General features: G+C 50.7%; 6 protein-coding genes across 6 annotated transcripts, besides 3 other annotated features; all 6 read left to right on the top strand.

Annotated features, from left to right (window-relative positions):
- Positions 1-13,652: part of a sequence feature (sequence corresponds to BAC RPCI93-2L9) that runs on past both edges of the window.
- Positions 464-2,449, top strand: Tb927.4.1330 (DNA topoisomerase IB, large subunit; the record flags this gene model as incomplete). The annotated part of the gene is made up of 1 exon (XM_839190.1): positions 464-2,449. One exon carries the CDS (start codon positions 464-466, stop codon positions 2,447-2,449), a length of 1,986 nt encoding a protein of 661 aa, XP_844283.1.
- Positions 3,775-6,501, top strand: Tb927.4.1320 (hypothetical protein, conserved; the record flags this gene model as incomplete). The annotated part of the gene is made up of 1 exon (XM_839189.1): positions 3,775-6,501. One exon carries the CDS (start codon positions 3,775-3,777, stop codon positions 6,499-6,501), a length of 2,727 nt encoding a protein of 908 aa, XP_844282.1.
- Tb927.4.1310 (hypothetical protein, conserved) lies at positions 6,991-8,406 on the top strand (the record flags this gene model as incomplete). The annotated part of the gene is made up of 1 exon (XM_839188.1): positions 6,991-8,406. The coding sequence occupies one exon, from the start codon at positions 6,991-6,993 to the stop codon at positions 8,404-8,406; it is 1,416 nt and encodes a 471-aa protein (XP_844281.1).
- Positions 8,604-8,623: a microsatellite.
- Positions 8,910-10,034, top strand: Tb927.4.1300 (hypothetical protein, conserved; the record flags this gene model as incomplete). Its single annotated transcript, XM_839187.1, has 1 exon — positions 8,910-10,034. The coding sequence occupies one exon, from the start codon at positions 8,910-8,912 to the stop codon at positions 10,032-10,034; it is 1,125 nt and encodes a 374-aa protein (XP_844280.1).
- Tb927.4.1290 (hypothetical protein, conserved) lies at positions 11,147-11,761 on the top strand (the record flags this gene model as incomplete). The annotated part of the gene is made up of 1 exon (XM_839186.1): positions 11,147-11,761. The coding sequence occupies one exon, from the start codon at positions 11,147-11,149 to the stop codon at positions 11,759-11,761; it is 615 nt and encodes a 204-aa protein (XP_844279.1).
- Positions 11,798-11,826: a sequence feature (AT_rich).
- On the top strand, positions 12,143-13,339 carry Tb927.4.1280 (hypothetical protein, conserved; the record flags this gene model as incomplete). The annotated part of the gene is made up of 1 exon (XM_839185.1): positions 12,143-13,339. The coding sequence occupies one exon, from the start codon at positions 12,143-12,145 to the stop codon at positions 13,337-13,339; it is 1,197 nt and encodes a 398-aa protein (XP_844278.1).

Genomic DNA, 13,652 nt, shown 5'->3' with positions numbered 1-13,652 from the left:
GTCTCTTTGGTGGAAGGAGGAAAAGGGATTAGCTCAGGAGACGTGCTCTCGTCGGGGGCTCTGCGGTGTGCGCTGGCGGCTGGGATTAGACCGGGCGACGTTGTGCCTTTGTGTGTTATACGCTTCTTTTTTTTTTTTTGTAAGGTGCTGCCTCTATCATACTCTTTAATCATTCCCATTTCCGTCTACCACTTTCCACTCGGCTGGTAGCTCTGTCGCTTTTTTTTTTCCTTTGAAGTCACACGTTAGTGTTTTTACGCTGCCACCTGCGACGCAACTTGCCGTGGGGATAGGTGCAGACACACAGAAATAAAGAGAAAAACACAGTGGCCATAATATCTCTCCCCCTTTCGGTGTGATGGGTAAGGCACAGAAGCCGAAGAGTGGTGAAGGGAAGGGAAAGAAGGTTGCCGTAAAAGATGAAGAGGTTAATGGGAAGAGAGTTGTAGTTAAGAAAGAAGATATGACGGAGAAAAAGATCAAGAAAGTTGTCATAAAGGAAGAAGAAAATGAGCTGGAGATGGTTGCCGCGGGGATGGGGCCCGCAAAAGGGGCTGTGAAAAGAGAAGGCGATGAAAATAAGGCGGCTTTGCTGGCAAACGAGGAGGGGGGTGGAAACGATGGGGAAACTGAATGGTGGACGCAGGGGACTCTGACAACAACAAAAAAGGGGGAAAAGCGGTGGGACACACTGTTGCACAACGGTGTGTTATTTCCCCCGGCATATGTTCCGCATGGCATTCCTATTCTTTACAATCAGCAAAAGTTTGAGATGACCCCAGAGGAGGAAGAGGTGGCGACAATGTTCGCTGTCCTACGAGAGCACGACTATTACCGCAACGAAGTGTTCCGTAGGAACTTTTTTCAGAGCTGGAGGGAGATACTCGATAAACGGAAGCATCCCATTCGCTGCCTCGAGTTATGTGATTTCAGTGCTATATATGAATGGCATCAGAGGGAGGTGGAGAAGCGCAAGAGTCGCACAAGAGAAGAGAAAAAGGAACTGAAACGTATTGCTGACGAGGAGGCGGAGCCGTATAAATGGTGTATATGGAATGGCAAGAAGGAGCAGGTGGCCAACTTCCGCGTGGAGCCACCCGGTTTATTCCGTGGACGTGGAGAGCACCCAATGCGAGGGAAACTGAAGAAACGTATACTTCCCGAGGATGTCGTGTTAAATATAGGCAAAGAAGCCCCGATTCCCCAAGCACCAGCGGGGCACAAGTGGAAGGGGGTTGTGCACGATCAGAATGTGACGTGGTTGGCGATGTGGTACGAACCCACCATTGGTCAGTGCAAGTATGTGATGCTTGCGCCGTCTTCAACTCTGAAAGGTCAGTCGGATTATGCCAAATTCGAGACAGCGCGCGAGCTGAAAAATCACATTGATGATATACGGGAATCCTATACGAAGGATTTTTCGTCGACGGATGAGATGGAGAGGCAGCGTGCTGTAGCAACATACTTTATCGATAAATTGGCGTTGCGTGTAGGTCATGAAAAGGGCGAAGAGGAAGCGGATACTGTGGGTTGTTGCTCCCTTCGCAAGGAGCACATCGAGTTAAGGCCAGATAATGTGGTGCGTTTTGACTTTCTGGGTAAAGACTCCATCCGGTACGTGAATGAGGTCACCGTCCTGCCAGAAGTTTACAAGCTTCTGGGGAGTTTCATAAAAAGAACGGACAGCGAAATTTTCAGAAAAGTGACACCCACGACCCTAAACAACTACCTGAAGAGCTTTCTGAAGGACCTGTCTGCAAAGGTGTTCCGTACCTACAACGCTTCCATCACATTGGATGAGTGGTTTAGGGAAAAGCCAGTGGACCCGAAGGCCTCCCTTTCGGACAAACTCGTCTATTTCAACAAGGCAAATACGGAAGTCGCTAAGCTCTGTAACCATCAGCGCTCCATCCCCAAGACTTTCCACGTGTCCGTTCAATCGATCAAGTACAAATTAGAAGACATAAAGAGGACCATCGATACCCTCAGGCGCGCCCAAAGCGTGAGCGAGAACGGCTCCGTAGAGGAGGCAGCGACACAATTCTTCAAGGAGCAAGATGAGGTTCAATACCAGTGGCTCAATACCTATGGCACACCGGAGGAAATACAGGCATATGAGGAGTTCGTTAAGAAGCGGGTCATCCCAACTGCTTTGACAGGGAGCGCATCCAGTACAAAGAACAAGAGTGGAAAGAAGACGGCGAATGGAAAAAGCAAAAAGTCGGGTGGTGCCAAGCGCAGCACTAAGAAGGCGAGTGGTACAAAGAAGAAAAAAACCCGAAGCAAAAAATCAGCCGCGAAAACAGGCAAGAAAGCAAGCGGCAAGAAGAAGAAGCAAAAGAAACGGGGTGGCTCAAAACGCGGGTCCAGAGGAAAGAACGGAGCTGGGGCTGCTTCGGGAGACGAAAACGACGAGGACGCCCCGCTTGTCAACATCATAGCAAAATAATAACACGCCGTTGCAGTGACGTATGTTCGTTGGAGAGTGGGGATAACTGAATAAAAGAAAAGAGCAAGTCGAAACAAACAAACGAAAAAAAATAATGCGACAAAATTAATATGAGACGGAAGGGGAAAGGTGTCGTCAACCGTACACACCCCAGTCAGCAGCGAACAATCTCAAAATGTAAGGGAGGATGCGAAGGAGAAAGTGTGATAAGGTCGCCCTGTGCTCGCGATCTTTACCTTTGAAACAAACAAAAAATAAGAGAGGAAGAAAAGGGGGAGTGAAGCATTGGCTTGCACACATCATACGTGTGGGGCATCTGGCGTTTTGGGTTTCATCTGACCCTGGGAACGTTACCATAATGTAAGGGGGCCGTGCCCTTTGTCTTATTTCCCACGACAATGATAAATGTGACGGAAGCATAGAATGAGCACGGGTAGTAAATTAACACGGTGCTTACGTATAATCAGCGCGCCGCTGAGTGGAACTGTGATCGGAACGTATTCGTTGTCTGTGTCCGAATGCGGAGAGATTTGTTTCTGTGCAATGAAACCGCCGGTGGTGGGTGGTGCGGTGCCGGTTATCGCTGCGCGGACCCGTGGAACTCTTCATTCCATATTATTTCCCTTCACTTAGCTCTTACCACGGCGGAAGGGAAGGAGGAAATGGGGGTGGGGAGGCTTTGGTGCAGGAAAGGGGTCAAAAAAAAAAGTGGTGGAGCTAAAGGGGGACGTCAAACACCCAACATCGGAAGGGAAAGAAAGGACTGGAAAAACAAACTGGATGCATGGGTCCCTCTATGGTGTTCCTGTTACGTTGCAGTGATTCCTTAAGATTGTCGCTACGTGGTTGAATTTTTCCCACTAACACTCCTCTGCTCGCCTCACCTCAAAAAATAACCATTACAAAGAGGCATGTTTCTTTTTAGTGGTACTGAACTGTGCCGTTTTCTATTGTCATAAAAGAGTGATATATTATGTTGCCAATCCAACGTAAAGGTGTGGGAGAAAATGTCAATCTAACGCTTAAGCTCTAAGTGCGGGGACTTTTGTTGGCGACCGCAGAAACATCATTTTCCGCATTGTACTCTCATCTTTTCTCTCCGTTATGTTATATCTCCACACACGCACACTCTCACCGCTTGTGGTGTGATAGCTAAAGGAGGATTTTATCCTCACCGTACGGAGGTCTGTACTTCACCGTGGGGAAAGCAGAGATTGCGCCGCATTGGAAGTGGAGATCGATCCAGGGGAAAAGGGAGCACATCCATACGTGCGCACGACGCGTGGCCTCCCGCAGCGAAGGCAGAAAGGAAGTCTTCCATCAACATGCGCCTTTCCCGCTATGTGCAGCTCAATCCCGAGGTCATAGATTCCACTCTCCAGCGGCTCAGCTGCGTTTCGCAGAATATCACTGAGGTGGACATTGATATGGTTTTCCTTTCCCTTTTGCTGAAGGAACCACTTCCATCTCCCGTGCAGCACGCAATTACGGAGCTTCTCCCGCAAGGGGCGCGTGCAGCTGCAAAGGGGTGTGGCCGTGTGGGTGTGCAGGGAGCAGGGATGAACGCGGCCATTGCTGTGTCACTTCACACAGTGCTTCTTTCCAGAAATAGGATTACAACCACCATCGGACTTGTTCAGTTCAAGAGCGTGGTGCGGCTCTCGCTTCTCGGAAACAGAGTGCAGCGCATAGAAGACTGCGAGGGGCTCTCGCTGTTGCCGTTGCTCCAGTTTCTCTCATTAGAATTCAATCCAGTTACGCAGCTTCCGCATTATCGTGCCCATATGTTGCGCATCTGCTCGTGGCCCGAAAGCCTCCAGCCCAAGAACTGCCGTCTGCGAAAGCTGGACACGCGGCCCGTTACGGCCGTGGAAGTGGAGAGGGCCGCTCAGTGTCTTCAGCGTGAGAAAGTGACTATGGGGGAGCTTGTCCAACGTATGCGCTTTGTGGCCTTCCTTATCGAGGCTAAGAAACGGATTGATCTACACCATGAACTTCGCCGTAGGGGTGTTGTTGTACAGGACATCACGGTGAACATGACTGTTGAAAATGTCGTCACACGATGTTCAACGCAGCTACTGGCCCTTGTCGATGTCAGCGCCGCATCGCACTTTGTGCGTCGCCTTATGAGCGGCCGATGTCGGTTATGCGATATTAACAACCATGACACCGGCGTCGGTTCCGACTCCCTCTGCAGGTCGGACTCCTCCCTCTTGGCACAGTCGCCAAACCATTCGCAGGGGGACATCAATGCGTTGGTCCTTCACCACCCTCAGCACGCGGTACTCACCACGTTTTGTAAGGACTGGTCAAAGGATGTGTTCCGACGGGCCACAACATCCCTTGACCATCGAATATGCGGGTTGCTGCTTGACATCGCGCATGCACTTGGTGAGGAACTGAGTGTTGTAGATGTGGATCATTTGAACAAACTGTGGTTCATGCAAGTAGCGAAGGTTGATAATTGGAGGCTTCACAAGCAACGGCAACATCGTGTAGGATGTGAAGATGGGATGTCAGAGGAAAGGTCTCCCGCGTTGTCATACCAATCGGCAAATACACCAAGCAAAGGAACGAAGGGCCAAAGTAGTTCCTTGCAGGAGGAACTTGTGGAGATCATGTTGGCGCCCAACGAAATATTTACGTCCGGTGGCCTGGTTGTTGGGGACGCTAATGATGAAGAGGTTTCACTGACCTGTATCTCACCCATCCTCCGCCGGGCCGAAACTGTCATGTCCAGCTGCAGGAAGAAGGAACTGATAAAACGGGGGAGTGAGGCGCGGGATGTTTCTCCACGCCCACTAAGTGAAAAAAGTGAAGGAACTGTGAAGACTCCGACTGAGGCCCAGACAGCATCGCAAGGGGAGAGGGATGTGGGTTTATCGTCTTCTGCGATGCCGCTTCCCCAGAAGGCTCCCTCACCTCATCCTTCACCGTGGAAGGAGGAAACCGCGGTGGATGATGAGGACGCTTTTCTGATTAATAGGCACGTAAAGAAGCGCGTGCTGCGCTGTTGGAACTCAAAAGCGAAGCACAAATATAATAATATGCTGTGTTCCAAGTTTGTGCGAGAGAGGTTAACGAATCTCATTACAACCACATGTCCAACGCCACATTCAATATGTACGACACTAGAGTTGCTCCCACGCACGGAGCGGAAGCGAGTGCTTTTTAGGGTCTGGTTGGAGCGTGCACGCTCCCGTTACTTGCCAAGGTACTTCCAACTCAGATCCCTACTTATGCGCTGGAGGCACCGCGCGTATGAAATGAACAACATAACGTATGCTGAGAATTACTATCGCTCAAGAACCATGCACAGTGTGTGCAACCACTGGTGCCGGCGGCTGCGCATCCGAGAAAATGCAGCGCGGTGCCGTTTAGAGAAGAGTCCAACAACCATAGAAGAGCCTTTCGGCGATCCTGTACCTCAACAGGCATACGCGGGGGCACACAAAAATTGCGTTTCCGAACCCAGCACCCGAGAAAAAGGGCCACAACAACTACAACCTGATGAGGTGATGACGGCCGAGGCAGACGGTCTCACCTCTAGCGGAAAGCAATCATTGGACTGCGCGGGTGATGGGTCATATACACTGCAAACCGACAAGACTCCGAACGTTGTTCAACGACTGTCGCTCCCAATAACGACGCCAAGTGTAAACAAATTTTTGCCGACGCAGCCGCATAGTGTGTCTGACAAGACGACGCAAACGACAGAAATGGCACCCGGCTGTGGCACAGTTACACGAGATCAGTGTGCTGCGGCCCGTTTGGACGCACGCGTCGCCGTCGCCGCACTCACGGAGGACCGACTGCGTCTCGTTGACCGAATCATTGCACTGGAACAACGAGCCAACGAGGAGGCCGTAACCGTCCAGCACCGTGACAGAGAAATTTGTGATTTGAAGAAGAGGCTTGGTCTCATGGTCCTACGCGAGGAGTGCTTGGAGTCGACTTTGAATGACTATAAGAAGAAATGTGAACACCTGCAGGCCGTTGTGCAGGCGCTTCGTAACGAGCGGCGGGAGTTGCTTCTATCCGCCTCGAGATAGAAAACGGTACAGATGGAGGGTTGCACGTGGAGTGGGGATCAGACGAGCGGTGATGTGTGGAGAAGGAAAGGGAAGGGGAAGTGTGGTTTCCTCCTTCCCTCCGTTTCCGACAATGTTTACCCCCTAACGCTGCATCCTTCTTTTACCCACCCACCCCCCCAGTCCCTTGATTATCTTCTTCACGTTGATGATCATAGGAAACGCTACCCTTTGCTCATCATCCTGTACGCGTTTTATATATATGTCCTTGGATGGTATCCCCAAGTCCAATCGCCCAAACGGTTGGAGCAAAACATGTGTGTGGTCATCACCAATTCACCTGCTCCATTTGACTGATCTGGTCGCACGGACGTGCAGCCAAGCGAAGCTAGTTTCCCCACTCGTTATGTCCCTTCCTTGCTGTGATGTGCACCTGCCCATGGCTCGTACCTTACCTTTTTTCCTTCAAAAAATTACCCCTCATTCTTCTTTCCTTTGCGAGAAGGTGAGATGTTCGGTGGTGGCGAAGAGTACTTCCGAGATCCGCCATCGATTGACCGCGATACGCTTCGTCGGTTTGCGCTTTTCTGTGCCAGACTTAGGGCGGTTGAGAAACCGGGAAAGAAGACAGTGAGTGAGTGCACACAGCTTGCTCGCGAAGTTGGTAATAATGAAATGGCATTTGAACTCGTGGTTGGGACCCTCTTTCGGCACATCAAGTCATGGACAGGGAGCAAACAGCTAACCTGTTGGTACGTGCTGGACAAGCTTTGCAAAGAAGACCGTGACAAGTACGGCTACACGGCAAGTAAGTACATTCTTGATATAGGCCGGGATTACATCCCTTATGAGGACCCTTTGCTTGGTCCCAAGTACGAAAGCCTCGTAGAGCACTGGGAGGGTGTGTTCCCACGGCATGTTGTGGATGCGATATGGCTGGCGAAGAAGGACCGTCTTTGGGCCTTGGCTCATCCAGAGGAGGTTCTGAAGCAGAAGGAGGAGGAAGAGAGGCAGTGGAAAGAGGAGGAGTTGGCTCTAGAGGATGAAGACGGACTGAACGATCACGGACAGCCGTGCATGGACTATCTCCAGGGCCGTTGCTTCTGGGGGGATGACTGCAAGTTGTACCACCCGCCGGGTGAGGAAGGGACGCTCCCCCCAGAATGTCGCCTGGGAGACTGGAAATGCTCGTCATGTGGTGCTATCAACCGGCATTTTCAGCGCCGATGCTCAAACTGCGTTAGGGAGAAGCCGCAGTACAAAAAGGGCCGAAAGAGCACTACGGAGGAAGATGCACTATCGAAACCAGACCCGTCTGCCCTTGCAGCGGTTCAACGCCAGTTCGGCTACGACCCCAACATTGCTGCAGAGGCGGTAGCCCACTGGAACACTCGCTGGGAGAGTACTCCCTTTGAGGTTTACAAAGATGAAAGGCGAGCGGCGTACCGGGTCCGCATCCTCGGAAAACCCCCGGCTTCCGAGCTGGAGGAACGGATACGGATGCAGAAGAACTATCCCAATGTTGACATTGGGCCTCCAGAAGAAACTTTGGATATGGGCTCCATGCAAAGCAATTTGCCAGCCGAATCATTAATACCCGAGCACATGGACCCGGTGAATGCTGTGGCTTTCCTCGCTCAAACAATCGTTGAGCGCGGTGTATGTGACCCCAAGGCACCACAGATACTGGCTGAACTTGCACTGTGTGTAAAGCAGGTTGCAACAACTAGTGGAACCAAGTTGTCGGGCTCACCGCGGGAGACGCTGTTAACTGCTTGCACGATTATGTTCTCGGCCTGGGAAGTGGACCGCGTTGCGGTACCATTTGTTCCGCCCTTTTTCAGAGAGATCCGTGGCACTGAGGCGTCATTAGGATTATCACCAGAGCAGGAGGGTAATCTCGTGTCTATGACAAAAGAGTTTTGAGTGACGCGTTCCGTGTGCCGTGTGACCAGGGAAGAAGGTGTGGGTTACGGTTTGTCGGGGACATATGTTGCTTTGTGGAGCGAAGAGCGTGCCCTTTTTTATCCGTTGCGGTCCTTTCCCCCTGCAAGTGCATGCGCATGCTCCTACTCGGCACGGCATCATGTCCCGTCGCTGCTTACCCCTGTAGCTCCTGAGAATGTGTGTGTGTGTGTGTGTGGTATCTCCATCTGTGTATGCGTGCGTGCGCCTGTTTTTTATACCCGATTCTGTTCCCCCTTCCCTTCCTTCCCATTCCCTTCCTTGAGGGAAGCTTGACATTAGCTGCACCACCATTCAAATCAAATAAGAATAGGTTTTTTAATAGAGAGGAAAAAAAGGGATCTAAGAGCAGAGAAGTCGGTGTTTCCGCATACGATACGTAAGTCTACATTTTCAGATCTGTATTGAGTACACAAGGAATCGTTTTTTTTTGTACACAAAAAACTAAAAAAAGTACAGCTAACATGTCGACTGCTCTGTTCGTTCAGGCTACGTTCTTCAACACGGACAACAAGTCCACGGACAACAAGCTGATGACGACCGCAGCTGTAAGCCACAATCAATCGTCCCAAGACAACATTATGGTTGTCAACCTTCAGAAGGAATTGCAAAAGCGGTTGGAGGAGGATGCTGGCGTCAAAACCTTGTACATCACGATGGGAGGTGAGCCCCGCTTCAACCGGGCCTTGTTTGAGAACAAGTCGATGGCACTCTTTGTCGGTGACTCCATGTCAATACATCACTTCACTGACGACTACGGCAGGATCACCCGCCGCTTGCTTATCCTCTATCCCATGACCTTCTCTCGGCGGGAAGAAATTCCCAAGCAGCAGATCCTCAAGAAGGTCGAGAAAGCCGCGAACCAGCCCGAGGATAATTGCGGGATTGAGGTTGTCGACTTGGTGGAACTGCAGAAGAAACACGTGTACCTCGAGGGGCAGGCCGCGGCGTGCTACTCATATAACGGCGAGTTTGTGTATATGGCTCTTTCTGGTCGCAGCAGCGAGCAAGTGCTCAGCATCATTTGTGCTCCTGAGAACCTGAACATCCCCAACGAGAAGCGCTTCGTTTTTACGGCTGTGCTTCCTCACCGGTCGAAGGAGAACGGGAGAGTCATCGGCGAGGATGTTATCCCATACACCAGCCTCGTTGGGTGGTGTGGAAAGGGTATTTGCGCATGGGGCCTTGAATTCCTTCGCTTCCCTTCGGAAAAGGACCAGGAAGCCTTCTATGAGCACTTGGAGAACAATTACTCGAAGGTCATCAACCTCGATGAGAGCGAGCTTCGTGCCTTCTGCGGCAATGCCCGCGAGGTCGCAATCGCTCATGGTAATGGGGAACGCCGTGTGTTGTGCATCTCCCACCAGGCCCTCAACGCACTCCGCCCCTTCAAACGACAGATGCTGGAGGATTGGTACGGCCTCGGGAACATTCTTCCCTTCTATGCGGACGTCCTGGAGCGTCGTGCCGGTCGGTCTGTTGGTTCCCTCGTCTCTGTGCCTGTGATCCACGGTGAAGTTCTCCCCTTGCCAGGTGAACTCGGCGTCATTGAGGCGGCGAAGGTTGACATTAAGGACGGCGGTTGCTGATGTGGTGCATGCTTATGAAAGGAGGAGGAGCAGGAGGGAGCGGAGCTCTCTCTCTCTTCTTCTTTAGCTCATCCCTTCTATGCTTTTCTTTCACCCGCATGTCAGTTATGTGTTATGTATGTATGCGTGTAAATGTGCAAAGGCTTTCTCAGCAGTTGCGCTACTCCTTGCGCGCGGGAGGACAAATGAATGCAAACAAAAGGGGGAAAGAGGATAGAACGGGAAGGAGAGCGAAGTGACAGCGGATGGACCGTACATACCACCGCGATCATCATTTCATTATTGTACTTAGTTATTCAGAAAGAGGTGGGAAGATAGTCGTGAGAAGGAATGAAGCTTTCGAAGCATTTTTTTTTCATTTTTTTCGGTTATTATTACTAGTTTTCCCCATCCCCTTGTAATTAAAGACAAAAAAGAAAAATGACAAATTTTTTAAAAAAAGGAAAAATATCAAAACAAAAAGAGTATAAGACACAACAAGAAAAGGAGAGTGATGAGTGACGATATGTTGAGAGGGAATAGGCAACACTAGGGAAAGGAAAGATGTACGTTAAACTGTGTGGAGGAACAGAGAATATATATATATATATATGTGACCCCGAAAGGCAAGAGCAGAGGGTCAAAGAGACAATGAGGGGAATAAAAAAAGAGAGAAATGTTGGACATGAGAATGTTTGAAGAAGAAAAAAAGCAAAAGAGGGACCTGCTCCGTGTCCGGAAGAGAAAAAGAAAGAAGTACTTAAAACAAATGTGGACACGAGAGAGGAGAAAAGGAGGAAGGACACTGCGGCAATCTTGCGTTTGTTTCCTCTGTGCGTGTGTTGATGCATGTTCCTCACAGGGAACATGATATTTTCACGGGTAAAGGGTCCTGGCGCTGTTGCGTGTCTTCGCCTGCTTCCGCTTTGCTTCCTTCCAACTACCCTCTTCTTACTTTTGAACACTTTCACACTCATCGGTCGTGTGGGTGTGGTATATCTAAAATATACTTACCTCCTTTCAGGTTTCGCCAACACACCTTCTCACTCTCATTCTCTGCTTCTTTTTTTTTTTAATCTCCTTCTCCTCCCTCCCCCTATACAACGTACAGGTCACTCCATGTGGAAGTAACCATGTCGACAACCCCTTACGATGATGTGACAGAGGTTAGCAGGCGCTGCGCTGCGCTTCGCGAGGCGCTGTCTAGAGCGGATGATGATGTCATTACAACCCCAAATAAAAAGTACCTTTACCTGTGCAAGGTGAGCGGGGAGCGGCCAAACGCTACATTTCAGGCATTCACCGAGGACATGACGAAGGTGTCATTGGATTTGCATAAGTCGTACTTAAGTCAGCGAGCTTTGTTGCCTGTTCTCCTTACGCTCCCTCTCTGTACCTGGCTAGAGCGTATTAATTTGCGGGAGGAGCGACTCACGACAACTCTCATTCACTTGTTGTGTGAGGCGTTGTGCAGACTTCCGCGGATAAAAGTCATTGATGTGTCGGGGAATCCATTTGGTTCCTTCGGCGTGGATGCGCTCCTCAAACTCGTTAAGTGCAATCAACGTATCGTAGACTGTCGGATGGATGGTGTACAGTGCGTTGGTTCCCTGCGTCGTCGGCTGGCAGATGCTTGCGAAAGGAATGCAAAAGTCGCGCATACATTTGTAGATAGGGAGGAGATGCCATCTGAGTGCTGCACTACGTCACTCGACACAACAGCAGCAGAATCAGATGAAGTCAAATGAGACACCGCAGATGTGCGGAGCAGGCTCAGGAACGTGTATATATTTATATTTTTTTACTTATAAATCTAAATGGATAGAGTGTGGGGAGGGGTTTCCCCTCTATATGGCCTTCACTGGGGCTACGGTACTCGCACTACCGTCGACAATATTGCAACGCCCATCACCAGTACGTTACAGAAGTGGGGAATGTAGAGAGTTAGAGGCAATAAGAAGGGGGCGGGACGGCACAAGTCGCGATGCGGGCCCAGCAGCCCGCGCATGGCCTACTTGCCACATCTCTAGACGAGTGGATGATGTTAATTAACCTTACGTTTCCATTCCAGGGAAACCTGTTTTCTTCCTTTTCATTACTTGCTTAGAGTGACTGGGGTGTATTGAAACATGAGGCGCTTCATGTCCCTCGGCAGGTGCGTCACGATGGTGGAACGCGTGGGGACTGGCGACCATCGCGGTGCGGCTGCCATCCGTCGTTGTAAAATTCCGCCCACTCATGTATCTAACGGCCAGTTGGAGGAGCTGCACAAGTCAGGGATGGAGTTTTTTGAGAAAGGGGATTTCCGCAAGGCAATCAGTGCATGGGAGGCGGTGCTAACCGCAAATGACGGTGGTGGTGGTGGGAATTCTACGACATTGATGAACTGTCTGAACAACTTAGCCTGTGCATACGGGGAGACTGGGGACCATGCTAGGAAACTGAAGCTGCTGGAGCGCTCGCGGGACATGGTGGCACATGTTTACGGTGATGACCACCCACAGTACGGCATGGTCCTCTACAACATGGCCAGTGCACAAGAGGAGATGGGGCAATACCAGGAAATGGAAGATCTTTTGCAGCGCTCCCTCGCACTTCACGAGCGGAAGTTTAACGCAGATCACCCCAAAGTGGGACGGGTTCTCCTGTTGCTTGCGGAGGCGCACGGTTATCTTGGTAAACACGAGGCACAGCTGCAGGTGGCTGAACGGGCCGACAAAATTATCCGTCGGCACTGTGGCGCAAACCACATACAAACCACTGTCGCTATGCTCACATTGGCCCGCGCGCACGGAGCGAACGGCAACTCATTTCAGCGCCTACAGCTTGCGCAGCAGGCATACGACATACAGGAGACAAGACTGGGGGGGATGAACCCACAACTAGCAGTTACGCTGGTGGAGCTGGCGAGTGCGTGTGGAGCCAATGGAGACCACTTTCGACGAAAGGAACTGCTTGAAAAAGCTATCGATGTGCAAAAACGGGCGTTTGGCAGCCAACACACATTTCTCGTGAAAACTTACACTGCACTCGGCGATACATATGGTGATTTAGGCGAGAAGGAAAACCAAGCCGCTTCCTACTGTGAGGCCCTTGAAATTGCACGGCAGCGCTACGAAGGAAACCATATCACTCTCGGAACTGCAGCCGCCAAGTGCGCGTTGGGCTGTGCACGCGTTGGAAACATGAAAAAGGCAAGAGCCTTGGTAAAAGAGGCTCGTGCCATCATTGAGGCGACAGCTTCAGAAACCCATCCAGCGGCGGCGCAGCTTCGTCACATCCAGAAAGAAGTTGAAGAAACCTCTCGTGCTAAAGACGGTTGGTAAGTGAATTTTTTTTGTGAGCGCAGTTTTTCTCCACCTTCCCCCTGTCACCCCCTAACCCCCAACTAAGGAGAAACGCGTCATTGAGACGAGGAGCACGAAACGCCGTCACCATGAGAGCGCGCTTCGTGGTTTGCACATACGTGTCAGATCATCCTCATTTTTCATCCCGTGTTGCTCCCAGATGTCACCCGGCCACACCGATGTACAAACTTTTGTGTGTTCTTGTTTATTGATTTTTTTTTCTTTCCAACCTTTTCAAAATTTCACTTCTCTTCGCTCCATTTCCCCACCCCATCCCCCGTCGCACCACGCT

Source organism: Trypanosoma brucei, chromosome 4 (genome assembly GCF_000002445.2).
Source record: "Trypanosoma brucei brucei TREU927 chromosome 4, complete sequence".
NCBI lineage: Eukaryota > Euglenozoa > Kinetoplastea > Trypanosomatida > Trypanosomatidae > Trypanosoma > Trypanosoma brucei.
The sequence above is the reverse complement of the archived record's forward strand: the minus strand, read 5'-3'. Positions and strand labels throughout refer to the sequence as shown.